Here is a 20,263-nt window from a genome sequence, read left to right as displayed (position 1 = left end):
CAAGAACATACTACAGCAGTTTACCTTGCTTTGGCTTGTTCAGCGTGATGCTCGAATCCAGGAACAGGATTTTAAGTAAGTGGGCATCTATCTGGGAAGCAGAGTGAAGGAACCTCTCAACCAATATGGATTGTCCCAGGCGGTCAGTTCTTTTACAGGCTGTCTGGCAGGCTGCAAGCTCTTCAACAATCAGAAACCCTACTGGAAACGCAGGCAACCAGGTGGCCGCGTCTGTCTGGCAGGCTAAGCAGGTGATCGAGGCGGCCAGGTGCTTGGGCAATGAGCACCCTAGCGTTGCTAGTTATTATTTAGATTACTACGGAGCTGTGTGCTGGCATAGGTGGGTAGGGATCTTGTATGCTCTTCTTCCAAGACGATGGCGTATAAAGAGAAGATTAAAAAGCCTGTCCTGGATGAGGAGAAATCTTGCAGGTGATCACACACCGGGGGACAGAATAACTGATCAGACTGGTCTTCTTCTGCCATAATTTACTATGTGATTATCTGGGCTATTTGGCTCACAAACCCCTCTGCTGAGCAAGCCAGGCTAAAGGCTTCTCTGTGGGCCAGCTGGATAGCTCACAGGCTCCTTTGTCTGCCAGAAAACCCTCTGGTCATTTATTTACCAGTCAATGACTGGAAGCCATATTGGTTTTCTGCTTGCCACCAGATTTCTGCTGTACTGTAGCTCAAAAAACACACATGTGAGTCAGCAAGGGTCACTAATCCTCAAGTAGGCAGCTCTATCCTCAGTAGTGGTCATGCTGTCCTGATCAGAAGCGAGCAGTTGCAAAGGATGAAATAAAAATGTTCTCGCTAGTTTAAATGCAAAAACGAAACGTTTCATGAAACAATTCTGTAGCTGTATTGCTCTCCGTAAACGATGGCTTCCATCCAGTCTGCACAGTCATTCCTACACCCCCCCCCCCACCCCTGCAAGGAAATATTCAAGCTGCCACCAATGCAGGGGCTGGGGAGCTGGTGGGGAGGCTGCAAGTTCCAAGGGCTTTGCACCAAGTCTCAACAGAAAAGTCCACGTATACTTTCACTTTGAAAATTGCTGTGGGGATGCAGCGTCCCTAGACAGCTGCACCTCCTTTTCCTGAAGATACTTTCTGCATGGAAAATAATTCCCCCGACCTAAACATGGCCCCCCCTCCCCCTTTTAATGCGGCCAAAAATACCCAGGGTGGGAAAGCGTGCAGAGACTTTTACCCGGATTAAGGCTGGGCAATATTCAAACAACACTTCCACGCGGGTAAACAGTAACGATGAGCTTCGTTTTTCTGGCTCGGGTCGGGTTTCAGTTCAGGCGCTTCATGGGAAAACTCGTTTTTCCCACGGGTCGGTTTTCTGCAAAAACGAAGCTGGAACCCGAACCCGAAACCAGAAAAACGAATTAAAAAAAAAAAACAAAAAACCCGGAGCGGAAAAAAAAAACCACCCCAACCCTTCAATTTTGCTTTCTTACAACCCCCCCCCCCCACCATTCCGATCCCTCCCCATGACTTACTAAAAGCCCTGGTGGTCCAGCGGGGTCCCGCGAGCGATCTCTCCCTCTGTGCCGTCGGGCCTGCTACGAATCAAAATGGCGCCGATGGCCCTTTGCCCTTACGATGTCACAAGGGCTACCGGTGCCATTGGTCAGCCCCTGTCACATGGTAGGAGCAACTTGTGCTCCTACCATTTTGATTCGTAGCAGGCCATTTTGATTCCTACAGTGCACTCCGCTCTGCACTGTACTGTATCGGCCCGTATGTGAGTGCCTGCGTTTCCTCCAGGACTTCTGGTTATTACTGTTCCTGCAGCCTGGCAGACAGACCCTGCTATGTGAGTGCCTGCGTTTCCTCCAGGATTTCTAGTTATTACTGTACCTGCAACCTGCGAGACAGACCCAGATAGCATGTCTGCTAGGATTTCTAACATTTCATATTTCCAGCTTTGCTATTTACCGTCTGGCAGCCCTAAAATTATAATTGTTGAATTGCTCATGCATGGCACTTCACACACTTAAATACGTGCCGCTAGGTCACACTTCTGCGATCTCTTCACTTTTTTTGCAACTGTGATTGGTCAGCGGTTTATACGCAAACAGGGCAATTTTCACCAAGCCACTGAGTAGCAAACATAACTGGGTACTTTCGCCCGATTTATCTTTTAAGTTTGCAGCTGAAAATTTTGTTTGACTAAATTCAGACCCGCTCTCTGTGCAAGAGGAGCGATGTGGCTACATTTAGCCTGTTATTGCTGAGTATCCGCTCTGATCAGATAAATTGAGAACCTGCCCTGGGAAGACCCCCAGGGCAGCTGTTTTTCTGAACGGATATATGTGGCCTGTAAATCTGGGCTGACACGTTCAGGCAAGCAGTAGAGGAATATGTTCACAAGGGGAGGTTTCCCTGGCTAGTTTTCAAAGTTAGTTGGGTAAATCTTTGCAAAAATGACCTGAAATATAAAAGCTGAATTTGGGGGTCCTGTATATTTGTAAGATGACAATGCCCAGCATGTCGGGGGGAGAGGAACGGATCTTAGATTTCAAGAGACTGCTGATGTGGATGGATGTAAGCAATGCGTGCATTTCCTGCCGTTACTCGTTACAGCTTAGCACACAACCACTAGGCGAGGGCAGCCGAAACGAACCATAAAATCATTTCCACGTCTGTGTGCAAACATTCGCTCCTCCCTACGGCCCCCCCCTCACCCCCACCCCCAAAGCCAGAGATCTCTCGGCAATCGGCGCCATCGCCTGCCTTTCTAAAATCTCCCCTAGGTATTAAAACGCGCCCTCGGGCGCAGCACGAGGTGCTCAGAGAGCCAAACCTTACCTGTACATGAAAGGTGCTACTGTAGCAGTGTTGGGATGGTTGTATTGCTGCTGCGGCTGAGGTAGCTGGACGCTGGCAGTGTTGCTTCCCGTGGTCTGCAGGAGACCGCTGGACGCGTGGGCGGCTTGGGCGCTGCTGCTGGCCGGGGCTGGCGCCCCGCCATGCCCCTTCCCTTCCGAGGAGCCCAGGCTGGAGGCGGAGCTGGAGCTGCGGCTCTCCGGCTGGGCCTTCTGAGGCGCGAGGCCCGGCCCGGGCTTCCCGCCGCGGCTTCTTTCGCCTTCCTTGGCGGCCGCCGGGGCACTTGGGGATTTCCCTGCGGGGGCGCTCTTCGCTCCTGGTTTTGGTATTCCGCTGTGCGAGGGGACGGAGGCCTCCTTCTTGGTGCCGTTCAGCTTTCCTCCCTTAGGGATGAAACTGGCGATCTTGCAGGACCTTTTTGGCACCTCTGCTGCAGCTGCCGCCGCTTGCTCCTCTTTCGGCTCCTCTTTGACCTCTGCCCTTGCAGACGCTTTCTTCGCTGCGTCCTTGCTTCTGTCCCGGTCTCTCTCTTTATGCTTCTCCTTCTCGCCGCCTTTCGGGGAGTTTTTCTTATTGGTCAGGGCCCGGCTGAAAGTTCTTTGTGCAATGCCCTTGAGTGCAATTTTGGGGCTACTGGCTGCTGGACCTGCAGTGGCTGTGCTCCTCGCGGCGGCCTCCGTCTCATCGGCCTCCTCGCAGCTGGGCAGCGCCTCCAGCCTTTCGCAGCTGGCGTCACGGGACCCCGAGCCCTCGGGCGGACTCCCCGCCGTCTTGGAGGCCCCTTTGCTGTTGAACAGTTTTAATTTTTCAAGCATGGATTTTTGGCCATTGGGAGCTGGTTTGCTGGTTTCCGGAGCTGGCTTCGGAGGCTCCGGCCCGGGCGGCTGCTGCTGCTGCTTGACAGACAGCATGGACGACGTGGCGGTGTGCTTAGCACTCAGGGACTTGCTGCGCCAGGGCTTCTGGGCAGAGTTTGGCAGGGGTATAGCAGACGAGTTATTGCCACCGAGCGTGCCGCTGCTGCTGCTCTGCAGCGAGGACGGGGCATTTTCATGCACGCCCATCTGCTGGGAAGCTGCGCTGTCCACTGGCTCTGCGGACAAAAGCAAAAAAAAAAAAAAACAGGAATTAAAAAAACAGTCCTAGCAACGTCACACGTTTGTTCTGTTTTCCGTGCCGCGGTACCAGCTTCTGAACGCGTTCGTAGGGGAGAGGGGGGTTTGGTCAGGCAGCTTCCTCCTGGCTCCCCTGGGTTCCTAGCGAAATCAGAACTGGGGCTATTAATGCCATGAACAGGGCTGGCCTTGGGCCATACGAGCGGGGCAGCAGCACAGGGCGCTACTGTGGTAGGGACCCACCATGGTGGCTGTCCAGCCCCATGGGCTGCCGTCTTCCCCCGTCCCGTACAGGGCACTACCAGGGTAAGGCCAGCCCTGAGCAGGCACCTTGCTACCTGGGCTCCCCCACCTCCTATTTCTAGTCCCCTCCCACTCACTTAAAGTGACAGGCACGGGCGGCAGGTCCCTGCAGAACCTGGCACAAGTGAGCACGTAAGCAGCAGGCAGGTGTCGCCGTGGTGCGATGGCTGGGAGATCCCTAACCCTCAACGCTAATCTGAAGCAGCTCTACCCCGTCCCCCCTCCCCCAACTGGACGGCCGGCCGGAAGGACGGAAGCTGGGCTCGGAAATAAAACTTGGGCGCCCTGCGCAAGTCAGCTGGCTCCATGGCTGTGCTTTTCAATTTGCACTACACTTCTCTCTTCTGCAGACACCATTATTGCTACTGAGCCACAGTAAATTAAATTAGTGAATGGAATGCCAGACAGCCAATCAGTGGCAAGTTACAGCAGGCTCTGTCTGACAACATAAGCCCCCTGGAAGTGGCAGCTCACGAGAGTGCACCGTTCTGTCTGTCGTCTGGAAGAGCCGCTCCCTTCCCAGGGGTTTTCTGCCCTCAATCAATTGCCCTCACCTTCTGCACTGGGATCTTTTCTCTAACCCGGCTGCTACTTTGGGGATTTACCGCTTGCGTAAGAACTTTCCTGAATTCATTTGCACAAAACTCTATTCTTCTGGAAAAACTCTTGCCAGTGCTTCAAATAGCTCAGCTATTAACGAGAACATGCAAACAAAAAAAGGCTAAAAGAGAGACCTTCAGGACCTTGACACGGCAAGTAAGCAGAAGGAACGCCCGCCTTTTACAGGAGAGATCTCCCCACCGAAAGCTCATTTTACACAGCGCCGCGCAAGGTCTACGTTATCGTTTGTTAGCCACCTTTCTCAAAGTAATCTTTCAGGTTGTTTTTTTTTTTTTTAAAGAAATCAAATCAGGACCTGTGATTGTCAGAGATGCCATAAAGGAAAATAAACCACTCTGATTCCCCTCCCCACCCCCCCTTCTTCAGTGAAATGTTAACTGCACGCCAAGCCCAACTCTTACTGCAAGGAAAGCCAGGAGCGAGCACCCCTCCATAAAAAGTCATACTAACGGCAAAAAAAATATTCTAATACGCCAGCGACAGGGAGAGAAGCTTCTGATCGCTTACTTTTCCGTCGTAACTTACCTTAAAACTTTCTGTGAGGTGCCAACTCTTTCAGGGCTGGAGAGAAAGGATCCACTCCCACTGATCAGACCCCCCTTCCCTTAATCTGCTCATGGTCTCGGTTAAAAATGCTTCTCGCACAAGAACTGCTGCCTTGCCCTGGCACAGCCTCACTGGGGCTGAAAGCCTTTCACCTACGCTTCCTTGCCTTCCGGTTACAAACCCAACCAAATATAAACAAGTTTCGTTTAGAATTAAACGGTATGAAAGGCGGCTGCGAGCTTACGGAGATTCCCTTCCCCCTCCCTCCCCCCCCCCCCCCCAACAGCACCGGTGGAGAAGGAGAGGGGTGGGAGGATGGGGGCTGAGTGGATTCGGATTCATAAATCACACGAAGCATCCGAGAGAGCGCGCAGACGCTGCTGTATTTCACTTTAAGCCGCTCAGTGGAGATACGGCTTCATTATCCCCTGCAGCAGGAGCCAAAGCAGAGCCAATGGGACTCGGCACATACGTCTTCAAGGAGACACAAGGTTTGCAATTCTATGCTCTCCGACCGTAAATTAATGCCACTGTTCACCAAGTAAGAGACAAAGAACCAGACCGCAGCTTAAAAAAAAAAAAATAACCGAGAGAGATGAAAGAGGGGGATGGCAGCCCTTGTGAACTCTCTTTATTTGGGGGCTCCCCTATCATGACATGAAAAAAAATTTAACACGAATGAAGGCCAACCACAGGTTTAAATTATAGGCTGGCCTTCGGCTCTTGCACCCATCATGACAAACACACGCCCACCTGTAGTTGATCCAATGAGGCTACCCTTTAAAATTATGGCACTGCCAATGTTGCCAACCAACTGCAGGCCACTAGTCCTGCTTTTCCATTTCCTATCCCAGTCTATTTTAAACAAGAAAGAACATGATGCACTGAGACAGTAGACATAAACCGATTTCTGTTTCAAAAGCCAATTAAAATGCAGTCTGTGGGGGTTTTTCCTGGTCGGCCCTGGTGTCCGTCGTCATCATCCGGGGACGCCAGGCAGAGACATTTAAATGTCTCGCCAGCGGCGCCCCAGCCGTGCAGGCCAAAGAGGCGTGTGGCTTTGAATTGTTTGGACTCACTATTAAAGTCCTCTCCTGCTTATTTTTTTCTGCAATTCCTTTAGATTGTATGGGTAAGAAGAGGAAAGGAACTGTTCATCCACCCTCACACCTGTGCCTATGGGGCCATCCTCTTCTTCCCAACCGTCAATTGAGGGGTTCATGCAGTCCCTTCACACCAGAACTCCTTCAGGGCCAAACCAGCTAGGTATGGGTACCATACCGCTATATCTGGGAATTCCACCTCCCTAAATCCTCATACTCGCCTACCACCTTTACTGAATTCTGCATTTTCAGCAGGTTCTCAAGAGGTATCTCCATTAATCCAAGGGATTCAGAGCTCTACCTTTGTGGTGGCTGGGAACACTAATGAGATCGTGTTTAAGGAGAAGTCCATTGACTGCTATTAATCAAGTTTACTTGGGGAATGGCCACTGCTATTAATTGCATCAGTAGCATGGGATCTTCTTGGTGTTTGGGTAATTGCCAGGTTCTTGTGGCCTAGTTTGGCAACTGTTGGAAACAGGATGCTGGGCTTGATGGACTCTTGGTCTGACCCAGCATGGCAATTTCTTATGATCTTAATCCCATGTGCTCTCGAAGTTCCAGCTCTAGAGACTCCTTCACAGATAACTTTGGAGACACTTTGGTTAGCCATCAAAGGTTTAGAACAGTGTTTGGTGTCTAAGAACATAACAAATAGCCATACTGGGTCAGACCAAGGGTCCATCAAGCCCAGCATCCTGTTTCCAACAGTGGCCAATCCAGGCTACAAGTACCTGGCAATTACCCAAACACCAAGTAGATCCCATAAATTAGGTACTGTTAATTTAACTGTTATGCAAATTCAAACTCAAGTTTTGGGACATGATCATGTATTAAGAGTAATATTGAACATATTTCCAATTTAGAGAAACAGCCTGAGACTTTGGGGAAATGTGATTTGCCTTCGATTAAAGGTCAGGATCTTTTACAATGTAGATTAGAAGCTCTCAAAAATAATTCTTGTAGATTGAATTTATGTATACTTAATTTTCCTAAATCTACCAGTGTTTCCCCAATTGAATTATTAAGGAAATTCTATGTTGAGGTTCTTAAGGTCCCTCAAGATTTGGTTTGTCCTATTACTAAAGCATATTATTTACCTTTTAGGTCTACTGGGAATTCCAATGGTCATTCTTCATTGCAGGCTGAAGCACTGGAAAAGCTGACAGCTTTATTGCAGGAATCCCAGAAAGAAGTTCAAGGTGTTGCTACTTTACTTGTTGTTTTTGCTTTGGAACACGATTGCATATGGACCGTGAAAATGTTTTTTCATTCTTCTAATAAAATTTTCTGGGGCATGACATTTGGCAATATTTCCTGATGTCGTCAAGGTTATTTCTGACGAAAAAGCAACGTGTATTAAATATTGGTGCACCTTTTCTTTTACAATTTCCTTGTAAGTGTATTATTAAAATGCCTACTAATAGTTTTATTTATTTTTTTACCGAGACCAGTTGGAAAATTTTCTTTTGAATCGAGAAAGACCATCTCCTGTTCTTCCTTAATGCTGCAATGTCTCTATTAATGTTTGCAAGTTTTTAATATAGATTTATGGTGCTTTGTCTAGTATCATGTATTCTATTATTGGTCCCCACTATTGTAGTCTTATAAGATAATATTTCTTCAGTGTTTGTTTTTCTAATTATTGGAATTTCTTTTTAATGTATCCGTGTTCTGATGTCTTTACTTGATTTGTATATTTATTTTAAAAAATTCTGAAAATAAAAAAATGCAGTCTAAGAAAAACTGAACGGATACAAGACCTGAGTATATCAATTCAAAGAATAGTTGATAGTGTCACTAAACATTACATAAGTATATAACATTTGCCATACTGGGATAGATCAAAGGTCTATCAAGCCCAGTATCCTGTTTCTAACAGTGGCCAAGTCAGGTCACAAGTATCTGGCAGGATCCCATGGGGTAGATAAATTCTAAGCTGCTTATCCCAAGAATAAGCAGTGGATTTCTCTGCAGTTCCATCTTAATAATGATTTATGGACTTTTCCTCCAGGAACTTGTCCAAAGCTTTTTTAAACACAGCTACACTAATAACTTTCACCACATCCCCTGGCAATGAATTCTAGAGCTTAATTATGCACTGAGTAAAAAAAAACAAACATTTAAAACTAATAAGAGAATTTATCACTTGGTAACTTCATTGTGTGTCCCTTGTACTCTTTGAAAGAGTAAACAGATTTGTGTTTACCTGTTCCACTCCACTCATTTTATAGACCTCTATCATCTCTCCCCTCAGCCATCTCTTCTCCAAACTTAAGAGTCCAAACCTCTTTAGCCTTTCTTTATAGGGGAATTGTTCCATCCCCTTTATCATGTTGGTTGCCCTTCTCTATAACTTTTCTAATTCTGCTATATCTTGAGATGTGGTGACCAGAACTGCACACAATACTCAAGATGAGGTCGCACCATGGAGGGATACAGAGGTATTATGAGAGAGGTGGTCAAGGCAACTAACACAATAGGGTTCAAAAGAGGATTTACAAGAAATAGATCAAGTATTGGGGATCTGATGAATACTTGTGACCTGGATCGGCTGCTGTCGGAGGCAGGATGCAGGGCTTGACGGACCTTGGTCTCATCCAGCATGGAGTTTCTTATGTTCATATGTCAAAAGAGAACTTTATTGTGACTTGGAGTTAGTATGATAACAGGGTTCAATGGATCTTTTGCTGGGAAAAAAATAATCTTTTACCAGGCAGTTTCCTTCTCTGCAATGTACTGTCAGAGCTCTGCTCTCAAATAGCCTTGTGCACTGGCTCCTAAATCTGTCACACTGACCCTAGAACCAGTTCTGCTTTCAGGAAATATTTCTCTATCACGCACAGTGGTGATAGAGGAAAAAAAACCCAGCATTAGAACTCAAGAAGGTCTGACTGAGCACAGAAGATCTCTGAGGAAAGGAAACGAACAGTAAAGGAGCTGTGGCTGGGCAGACTAGATAGGCCATATGGTCTTTATCTGCCATCATGTTCCATGTTTTTATAAGGAACTCTACAATTAAGTATGCATGAAATAAATATGAATAAACTGCGTCTCCAAAGAATGCAGATCTACGTCAAGCATATTCATTATGGATATCTGGGAAAGCTGACTGGTTTCGGGTTCCCTAGGACAGGTTTGGCGAACGTTGCCCTTGTGCCCTACTGGTCCTATCATACGGCGCATAACTGAGATATGCTTCTCAATAAGGAAGGTAAAATAACATTTCTGAATGGTTATTCTCAGGAAAATGATCTATTTACTGTATTAAATTGAGGTTCTTTGAACCAAGCAAACAATAGATATGAACGAAGTGCTGTTTTAAGAGCAATCATTTCATACAGCTTAACTAAGACAGAACATTTTGTGTGCAGGATCTGTTGCGTGCACAAGACGACTGAATCAACCATTGAGGGTGGAAATAAAAAGTTTATCATTTAAGAGATCTTTTAGACCTCGTATGCTTGGTCTCTTATTGGAATTGGCCAATGACATTGCCAAATTTTGAGTTTTGCGTGCACAAAGTGTTCTCCGAATGCCAAACTTTCTCTTTGGATCATGTCCGCCATATTTCTGTAGGCATTTAAATACATCTTATTAATCTAATAAGTGGTACCTGAGGGAAAAAAAATATTGAACATGATCCAACAGTAATATCCTATCCTTTTTTTTTTTTTCCCGTTTTCTCATTTTGAAAAAAAATTGTACGTAAAATCATTATCCTCTCCCTCAAGGAATCCAGGTGAAAATGAAAAGACATTTCCCAGAAACCACAGTCAGGATAACAATGTTTGGATTCATCTCCTCCCACTAAGTGCAACTTACTTCAAATATTATTATTAAATGTAGACTAAGAAGAAACTGCAATAAATTAGTAGGGCTGATCTACAAAAACTGTTGAATTTATCAAGAGAGCCTGAAAAAAAAAATATAAAGAATCAACTGTTGCAGCTTGTTTAACTTAAAAGTTCAGTGGTAACCCAGAGTTTATTATAGAGATGCTCAAGGAAAAAAAATGTTTAAATCTCTCATTAATATCTTTTTATTTTACTGAACAGATTCAGCGCGTGTGCACAGGATGGGAAAAAGCTTCTCATCCCCTCGTGCTCACCTTGTGCATTTTCTTTCCTGAGCATTATACTATGTTCATTTGGGGCTTTTTACCACTTTGATCGCTCTCTTGGGTCTATCAGATCCGCGGCAAACTGGGGAAGGCAGTAACGGAGATTATGCTGTTCCAAGGCGTTGCAACGTAGAGACTCTGATAACTAAATTTACTGCAGCGGCACTGAACCCACTGACTGCACACGAAGAGAACACCAACGTACTCGCATCTGGAGCGGCGGGCAGCTAAACGAATCTCATCGCTTAAATAAAAAAATATGCAGTGAATTCAGATTTGAAGGTATCTTCATGTTTTAGGAAATCGAAATAAGACTAGTCTCACAGGGGGGAAAAAAATAATTTTTGACAATATCTTTATCATGCCCCCTGTATGTATTTACCTCACGATCAAGATCTTTAATGTATATATTATATGTCTGCGTTCTCTTAAGTGCATCCAATAATATCCCTGTAAAGGCTTCCTTTGTACAATTTTCAACATTTTTTTCCCCTCTAACCTTATTTAATCAGTGTAACCAATTACTTAATACTAGCTTAGTTTACTTAGTTAACCTCCAGCATGTTTGGCATTTAATCTATGTTACTCTATCTTTCTCCTAAGTTGATTAGGAATTAGAAACATAGCGAATAGCACTGCCGCTATTCGCTATGTTTTCTTAGTGCTGCTGCGAAATATTGTTGACTGTAAACCGATGTGATGTTACTAAACGAATGTCGGAATATAAAAACTTCAAATAAATAAATAAATAAATAAATGTGATTTACGGAGGTTTTTGTGTATTTCTTGGATGAAAAACGTTTCTAACTGACTGCTGATTGAAGCCTGGCTGATTAGAACAATAAGAACAATTTCCTAAACATTTTACCTGGGTGACTAAGCAGTTCTGTAGGTAAAATCAGGAATGAAAACGCCCGGGCTATTTAACAGTCCTGCTGCTATCACTGGCACCGGAAAAGCTGACAACACAAGGGGATTTCCTTTTGAACTTCCCACTCGTCACTCACGGCATGGCCTTTGCACCTAGTCCAGAGCAGGTGCAAAGTTCACAGGTACTACTGCGCCCACAGTGCCGCCCATCCCTGAATACCCGAAGGAAATCTCATGTGCTCGCAGCACCGCGGGTACAAAGCGTCTTTGCTAGGTTTGAAAAAATGCTCCATCAAAGCTATGTACAGCTCTGGACTGAATCTCCCAATTAAAACCAGAAGGAATATACAGCACATTCATCAATACTCGCTTTTTTGGCAAAATAAGGGTGTGACCACTGTTTTTTTCATTTGCTTGGAAGGAAAACCTACAGAACTGGAAGCCCAGCAAAGGAAGAGAGCCATTTCACACGTACAAGCAAAGCCTTCTGTTAACTGGGGTCAAAGCCAGGTTATTTATCATTGACCTGAAGTTAATCGAGGTAAACAAGGCAAGCTTTTCAGGTAGGACTGGCATTCACAAAGGGGTACCTGTTTACACAGGCTCAGAATTTAGCTGCATTAAAATTAGAGAAGAGCAAAATTTGGTAAAACAGGTTAGCAGAACAAGTCAACAACCTCAGAAAGGTTTCAAAAGCTCGTTGAACCTTTTTTAAAGAAACAAAAACACAAACAAACATAAAAAAACAAACAAACATAAAAAAAACAAAGAAAAGATCTGAAACACTCTCCTTCCCTACCTGAAGCCTTGTAAAACCTCCAAGGCCACCGGGAGCGTGGAAGAGGGTTACCATTCCCGGCACTGCCCAGCACTGCTCCGACAGCAACACTGGTACCAGACCACCACCAACTGAGCTGAGGCTGCAGCGGTCAAGTAAGATTGCACACTACTATATTTATTTATAAAACTTAGATTCTGCCCATAGTAGAAAAACTGTATTGGATTACAATGACTATATATCTTAGGATGCAAAAACAACTATTTTATTTCAAACCATTTATTTGCTCATGGTTTTCAATCAAGCGGCAGGCCCCTATAATCCTCTCCTGTGCTACATACAATGGCCTTGTAAAAGCGTCAAGCAGGGATCAAAAGCCACCCAGGAAACCACAATTATTTTTAAAGTTGATTTTGGCAGCCAAAGTGCTGTAAGAACCTAAGAACAAGCCATACTGGGTCAGAGCAAGTGTCCATCAAGCCCAGCATCCTGTTTCCAACCGTGGCCAATCTAGGTCACAAGTACCTGGCAGGATCCTGTACACATGTGGTAGTTGACTGGACTACAAAATGTTTGCTTTTAGCAGTATTCTGTGTTCAAAGAAATAATTTAGCTTGCACACAAACAGCCAATGTGTGAAAAGGTAATGGGGTGAAGACCCTTCCACCCCTAGAGGTGTAGCTGGGCAATTTGGTGTCTATGGCCAGGTGAAAAATTGTGCCCTTACCCATTACACGACACATCCCGCCATGAGTTAGGAGACTGTTAAATGTTTTTACAGCAATGCTCACAGATGATGTGAGATTATTAGGTGTGCTAGCAAAACCTTACAGACTTGTACCTTCCACCCCACCACACCCTCCTCACACACAATTAAAAATGATGCATTTATAACTGATTTTACATGAAAAAGGACATTCAAAGCACAGTCTTCTGAGATAAAAATATCACAATTTGTATATTATATTTACAGGCACTGCTGTGGTGCCAAACAGAAAATCCTGCAAACAAGGCAAGAGACACTGGAAACCCATACGGTATTAGGCCTACTGTAATGCATCTTGAGCATAGGCATGACCCTCAGAGAGCCTCGAGAAAAGAATTGCAATGCAATAAATTTTCTACATCAAAACAGCACTAACTGCCAGCACTCAAACAGCAACAACCCTACCTAGGAATGTTAACACTGCAACTATACATCCCTAAATAGAAACAATACAGTACTGGAATACCTCACTTCAGTGACACATGCAAAACACAGATACACATTCAATTACAGAATAGAGAGACCATAAAGTATAACTAGAAATGTACAGCTAAATTCTGAAACAGAAACTGCAAAAAGCCAAATTCTGTATGTACTGAAACAATGGAAAAAACAAAAACATTACCATTCCTCATAAAACAATAAAATTATTAGAACCATACCAATAAAAAGAATAATTCAAAACAACTAATGGAGAACAACATTCAATAATTAAAAACTTGAATAACAATTTTCCAAACACCAATAAAATATTTCAAAACAAACAATTAAAACTAATAAGGATTTTTAAAAAAAACCCTCCATTATCTATACCTGGGAACTTTTGATTTCCAGATGCCCTGAAATTGTCATCGATTAGCAGGCAGAAGGAAGTGGGTTTGTTGTGTATATACATCTGCTCCCTCTCATATCCTCACATGCTCGCACTCTCTCTCACACATATACACTCACACATGCTTTCGCTCACTCTCACATACACATATGCTCTCTCCCCCACGCACATGCTCTCTCTCTCTCTCCTACACACATGCTCTCTTCACCTTCACATATACACATGTTTTTTCTCACTCCCACATACATATATACACATTTTCTCTCTCATGCTTCTACATACATGCACACATGTTCTCTCTCACTCCCTGCTTGAAACAGCAGGCAGCAGCGGTGTCCTTCAGCCATCATGGCCAAAGGAACAACTTCCTGCCGCGGGGGCTGACCCAGCTCTGGCCTTGGACTCCTTCTGGCAGGACAGGGCAGGGCGTGTTCCTCGTCCTGCTCTGAAACAGTGCGGCCCCACAAGAAATCAGCAGGATGGCCAGTGGGATTGCGCTGCTTTTCCACTTACTAAAGTCTCGCCGAGCATTCTGTCGATTTTTGCGGGTCCGAGTTGCTTTTTATTTTACTGAGGCCCCCTCTGGCTGCACTACTCTCACTGGCACACAGCGGCGCTATAGCACCCGGCTAGGACCATAGGCACACCAGGCTCTGCTCACCCCATAAACCCTGTGATTTAGGGCTCATCTCCTGGACTCAGAGATGCTGGTGGATCTGTTACTGCCCGTGTTACAGGAGGTCAGATAAAAGGTGTTTCAGATACCCGTTACACTATCTCACAAGTAAACAGTAAACATATAACTAATTGGACATCATACTGATGTGCCTGTGAGAAAAAAAAGGCATTTTATTAATTCATGGACAAGTTGTAATAAAAACAAGTTCCAACTACAGGCTAAAACGATGCCAATGTCTGCCCGCCAGCTCTCTCCTTTCTGTCAGAAGCTGCCTTTGTTAACATTTACTTATATTAAACAAGCCTCTCGTTGTTTGCAGATTTAGTTCATCAGGTCTCAACAGTTTAGAGGAGTCCAAAGAACGCCTGCAAAGCACAAAGAACAGGCTTCATTCACTGCCTTTAACCAGCTCAGACAGATGAATTCCTGGCTTGCAGTTTTATTTTAGTCTCTGTTCTTGTCTAAAGATTCTTCACAAGTGACCACAAATGCAGCCGGGGGACCCCTGACTGCCGCTGTGAAGCACTAGCCACAGCGTTTTAATCTGAAGTCCTGCAAAGTGCAGAATTAGCCAAAACATGGGGTTATCCTGCAGGGAGCGGCAGTTGCTGCCCTTAACAGAAACATGGGGGTAACCTGCATGTAGCGGCAGTTACTGCCCTTAACAGAAACACGGGGGTAACCTGCAGGGAGTGGCGGTTACTACCCTTAACAGAAACATGGGGGTAACCTGCATGGAGCGGCAGTTACTACCCTTAACAGAAACATGGGGGTAACCTGCATGGAGCGGCAGTTACTACCCTTAACAGAAACATGGGGGTATCCTGCAGGGAGCGGCAGTTACTACCCTTAACAGAAACATGGGGGTAACCTGCACAGAGCGGCAGTTATTGCCCTTAACAGAAACATGGGGGTAATCTGCAAGGAGCGGCAGTTACTACCCTTAAGAGAAACATGGGGGTAACCTGCACAAAGCGGCAGTTACTACCCTTAAGAGAAACATGGGGGTAACCGGCACGGAGCAGCAGTTACTGCCCTTAACAGAGACATGGGGGTAACCTGCACAGAGCGGCAGTTACTTCCCTTAAGAGAAACATGAGGGTAACCTGCACAGAGCGGCAGTTACTACCCTTAAGAGAAACATGGGGGTAACCTGCACAGAGCGGCAGTTACTACCCTTAACAGAAACATGAGGGTAACCTGCACGGAGCGGCAGTTACTACCCTTAAGAGAAACATGGGGGTAACCTGCACAGAGCGGCAGTTACTACCCTTAAGAGAAACATGAGGGTAACCTGCACAGAGCGGCAGTTACTACCCTTAAGAGAAACATGGGGGTAACCGGCACGGAGCAGCAGTTACTGCCCTTAACAGAGACATGGGGGTAACCTGCACAGAGCGGCAGTTACTTCCCTTAACAGAAACATGGGGGTAACCTGCACAGAGCGGCAGTTACTTCCCTTAACAGAAACATGGGGGTAACCTGCACAGAGCGGCAGTTACTTCCCTTAACAGAAACATGGGGGTAACCTGCACAGAGCGGCAGTTACTACCCTTAACAGAAACATAAGAACATAAGAACATAAGAAATTGCCATGCTGGGTCAGACCAAGGGTCCATCAAGCCCAGCATCCTGTTTCCAACAGAGGCCAAACCAGGCCACAAGAACCTGGCAATTACCCAAACACCTAGAAGTTCCCATGCTACTGATGCAATTAATAGCAGTGACTATTCCCTAAGTAAACTTGATTAATAGCAGTTAATGGACTTCTCTTCCAAGAACTTATCCAAACCTTTTTTGAACCCAGCTACACTAACTGCACTAACCACATCCTCTGGCAACAAATTCCAGAGATTTATTGTGCGTTGAGTGAAAAAGAATTTTCTCCGATTAGTCTTAAATGTGCTACTTGCTAACTTCATGGAATGCCCCTTAGTCCTTCTATTATTCGAAAGTGTAAATAACCGAGTCACATCTACTCGTTCAAGACCTCTCATGATCTTAAAGACCTCTATGATATCCCCCCTCAGCCGTCTCTTCTCCAAGCTGAACAGCCCTAACCTCTTCAGCCTTTCCTCATAGGGGAGCTGTTCCATCCCCTTTATCATTTTGGTTGCCCTTCTCTGTACCTTCTCCATTGCAACTATATCTTTTTTGAGATACGGCGACCAGAATTGTACACAGTATTCAAGGTGTGGTCTCACCATGGAGCGATATAGAGGCATTATGACATTTTCCGTTTTATTAACCATTCCCTTCCTAATAATTCCTAACATTTTATTTGCTTTTTTGACTGCTGCAGCACACTGAGCTGACGATTTCAATGTATTATCTACTATGACGCCTAGATCTCTTTCTTGGGTGGTAGCTCCTAATATGGAACCTAACATCGTGTAACTACAGCTAGGGTTATTTTTCCCTATATGCAACACCTTGCACTTGCCCACATTAAATTTCATCTGCCATTTGGATGCCCAATCTTCCAGTCTTGCAAGGTCCTCCTGTAATGTATCACAGTCTGCTTGTGATTTAACTACTCTGAATAATTTTGTATCATCCGCAAATTTGATAACGTCACTCATCGTATTCCTTTCCAGATCATTTATATATATATTGAAAAGCACCGGTCCAAGTACAGATCCCTGAGGCACTCCACTGTTTACCCTTTTCCACTGAGAAAATTGACCATTTAGTCCTACTCTCTGTTTCCTGTCTTTTAACCAGTTTGTAATCCACGAAAGGACATCGCCTCCTATCCCATGACTTTTTAGTTTTCGTAGAAGCCTCTCATGAGGGACTTTGTCAAACGCCTTCTGAAAATCCAAATACACTACATCTACCGGTTCACCTTTATCCACATGTTTATTAACCCCTTCAAAAAAATGAAGCAGGTTTGTTAGGCAAGACTTCCCTTGGGTAAATCCATGTTGACTGTGTCCCATTAAATCATGTCTTTCTATATGAGGGTAACCTGCACGGAGCGGCAGTTACTTCCCTTAACAGAAACATGGGGGTAACCTGCACGGAGCGGCAGTTACTACCCTTAACAGAAACATGAGGGTAACCTGCACGGAGCGGCAGTTACTACCCTTAACAGAAACATGGGGTAACCTGCACAGAGCGGCAGTTACTACCCTTAACAGAAACATGAGGGTAACCTGCATGGAGCGGCAGTTACTACCCTTAACAGAAACATGGGGGTAACCTGCACAGAGCGGCAGTTACTACCCTTAACAGAAACATGAGGGTAACCTGCACGGAGTGGCAGTTACTACCCTTAACAGAAACATGGGGGTAACCTGCACAGAGCGGCAGTTACTACCCTTAACAGAAACATGAGGGTAACCTGCATGGAGCGGCAGTTACTACCCTTAACAGAAACATGGGGGTAACCTGCACGGAGCGGCAGTTACTACCCTTAACAGAAACATGAGGGTAACCTGCATGGAGCGGCAGTTACTACCCTTAACAGAAACATGGGGGTAACCTGCACGGAGCGGCAGTTACTACCCTTAACAGAAACATAAGGGTAACCTGCATGGAGCGGCAGTTACTACCCTTAACAGAAACATGGGGGTAACCTGCACAGAGCGGCAGTTACTACCCTTAACAGAAACATGAGGGTAACCTGCACGGAGTGGCAGTTACTACCCTTAACAGAAACATGGGGGTAACCTGCACAGAGCGGCAGTTACTACCCTTAACAGAAACATGAGGGTAACCTGCATGGAGCGGCAGTTACTACCCTTAACAGAAACATGGGGGTAACCTGCACGGAGCGGCAGTTACTACCCTTAACAGAAACATGAGGGTAACCTGCATGGAGCGGCAGTTACTACCCTTAACAGAAACATGGGGGTAACCTGCACGGAGCGGCAGTTACTGCCCTTAAGAGAAACATGGGGGTAACCTGCTGGGAGCGGCAGTTACTACCATAAGAAGCTTGCAAGGCAGACTGGATGGAATATTTGGTCTTTTTCTGCCATCATTACTATGTTACACTAACTTACTTTCTTTTAAAAGTCTGACCCATTTATTTTAAATAAACATTGGAAAAGCAAGGGGGAAAAAAAGTCCCAAGCTAAAAATCTGAGCAAAGTCCTGGGCCATGAGACCCCCAACCATTCAGGTGAAAAACACTAAAATGATCCCCCTTATATCCTAGGGCAGTGTCATAAGGTTTTCAGACCAAGGAATGTAGAGCAGAGGTAGGGCAAGACATTTCTGGAGGACGGGTAAGTATCTTCAAAGAACTCATCTTAACAGTGTCACACTTTCTTTTCCTCATATTTCCCCACATTATTCAAGTTCTCACCACACTGGGGGGAGGGAGAGAGAGAGAGAGAGGGAGAGAGAGACTATCTACAAGGCCTTCATAACAGTGAAGTATTTATACGTATCTTATAGTTTTTGTTGATTATATATATATATTTATCTCTCTCTAATTGTTTCTTAGTTTAAATTCTGTACTGTCTTCCATTGCCCAGGTTTTACGCTCCCTGTTTAATGTAACTTTACTTTCTACCTTGATGTTAATTGGTTTCCCCTCAGTTACATTGTAAACCGGTACGATAAGACCTAGTCTTGAGCATCGGTATAGTAAAAGAAATTAAATAAATAAAATAAATATCTCTATAGGAGGGCCATCTATAGGTCGAGGTGAGGTGGTGGTTTAGGGGCGTTTTACACGCAGAGTGAGATGATCAAGCTAGGGTGAGAGAACATAGTAGAAATCTCATCTTTGTGAGACTTTCCTCACTCCAGATGACGTCAAATCTTCACCTCTGTGTACTGTGCTGCTCTCGTATGTCTCACTCTGTATGTCAAACTGGCCCCAAAACCCTAAACCAGCACAGACACCTCACCTCGACCGATAGATGGCCCTCCTCCGTTATTTATATAAAACTTGATTATTTGACTGTTTACGTAATGTATTAACTGTTATATGTAAAATTTGTTGCTACTTTTGTTTTTCTGTAGAACATGTTATATGTAAAGCCTGTTGCTAAGTTATTGTTCACTGTGAACCGAGGTGATGTAGAACTATACGTACTGCGGTATATAAGAATCTATAAATAAATAAATAAATAAATAAAAGAATAGTTGTACACTGTGAGGGCCTCCCCAAAGGCTCTCTCTCACTCTCTTTCTACTCCACTTCACTCTTCCCAAGCCCAGAAATGGCCGAAATGCAATTCCAAAAATTTACCGCGAAGCTTAATGGCAGAAAAAAAGGTGTAGTTATTTCCAGCGTTAAAATCACGTGATAGCATGCTTTATGCTGTCGCACGATGCGATATTGCCCCTCATTTTCATAAATCCCACCCAAACTCCTCCCTGAACCCACCCCTTCCAAAAATTTGCATTCGTGTATGCGCTACCGTTAACACGTGCGTTAACGCCATAACACATTTTGATGAATGGCCCTATAGTTTTGTAGCTATCTAGAAACTCTACATTATTACAAAGGTTGGTGATGAGCCATAGTCGGAGATTGGGAGGGGAGGATTATGAGTTGAGGCAGGGAGAGTTGCTGGGCATCAAATTAACTCTGATTAATTATTAAAGAATAAGGAAGTAAAGCAAAACTGACTTTGGTTAAAGAGTGATACCCTACAAGCAGCTGTGCTATGATTAGCAGCGGGGACAGAATAAGCGGGCAGACTGGATGAATCAAACCAGTC

The 20,263-nt window shown here is 44.9% G+C and overlaps 1 protein-coding gene across 9 annotated transcripts in view; it reads right to left on the bottom strand.

The window, feature by feature from the left end:
• The window catches only part of NAV2 (neuron navigator 2), a 457,796-nt gene that overhangs the window by 132,053 nt on the left and 305,480 nt on the right, over positions 1-20,263 (bottom strand). For 8 of the 9 annotated variants that reach the window (XM_029583047.1, XM_029583042.1, XM_029583043.1 and 5 more), the window contains one exon: positions 2,826-3,936. In XM_029583047.1, the coding sequence (XP_029438907.1) occupies positions 2,826-3,936 (1,111 nt within the window). Of the gene's footprint in view, positions 1-2,825; positions 3,937-5,407; positions 5,596-20,263 lie in introns of those variants that run through there. The other variant, XM_029583051.1, reaches the window with a different exon arrangement.

The sequence above is a fragment of the Rhinatrema bivittatum genome, chromosome 17 (genome assembly GCF_901001135.1).
Source record: "Rhinatrema bivittatum chromosome 17, aRhiBiv1.1, whole genome shotgun sequence".
In the NCBI taxonomy this organism is placed as follows: Eukaryota; Metazoa; Chordata; class Amphibia; order Gymnophiona; family Rhinatrematidae; genus Rhinatrema; species Rhinatrema bivittatum.
Note: the sequence above shows the minus strand (reverse complement) of the source record. Positions and strands in the feature narration are given on the sequence as shown.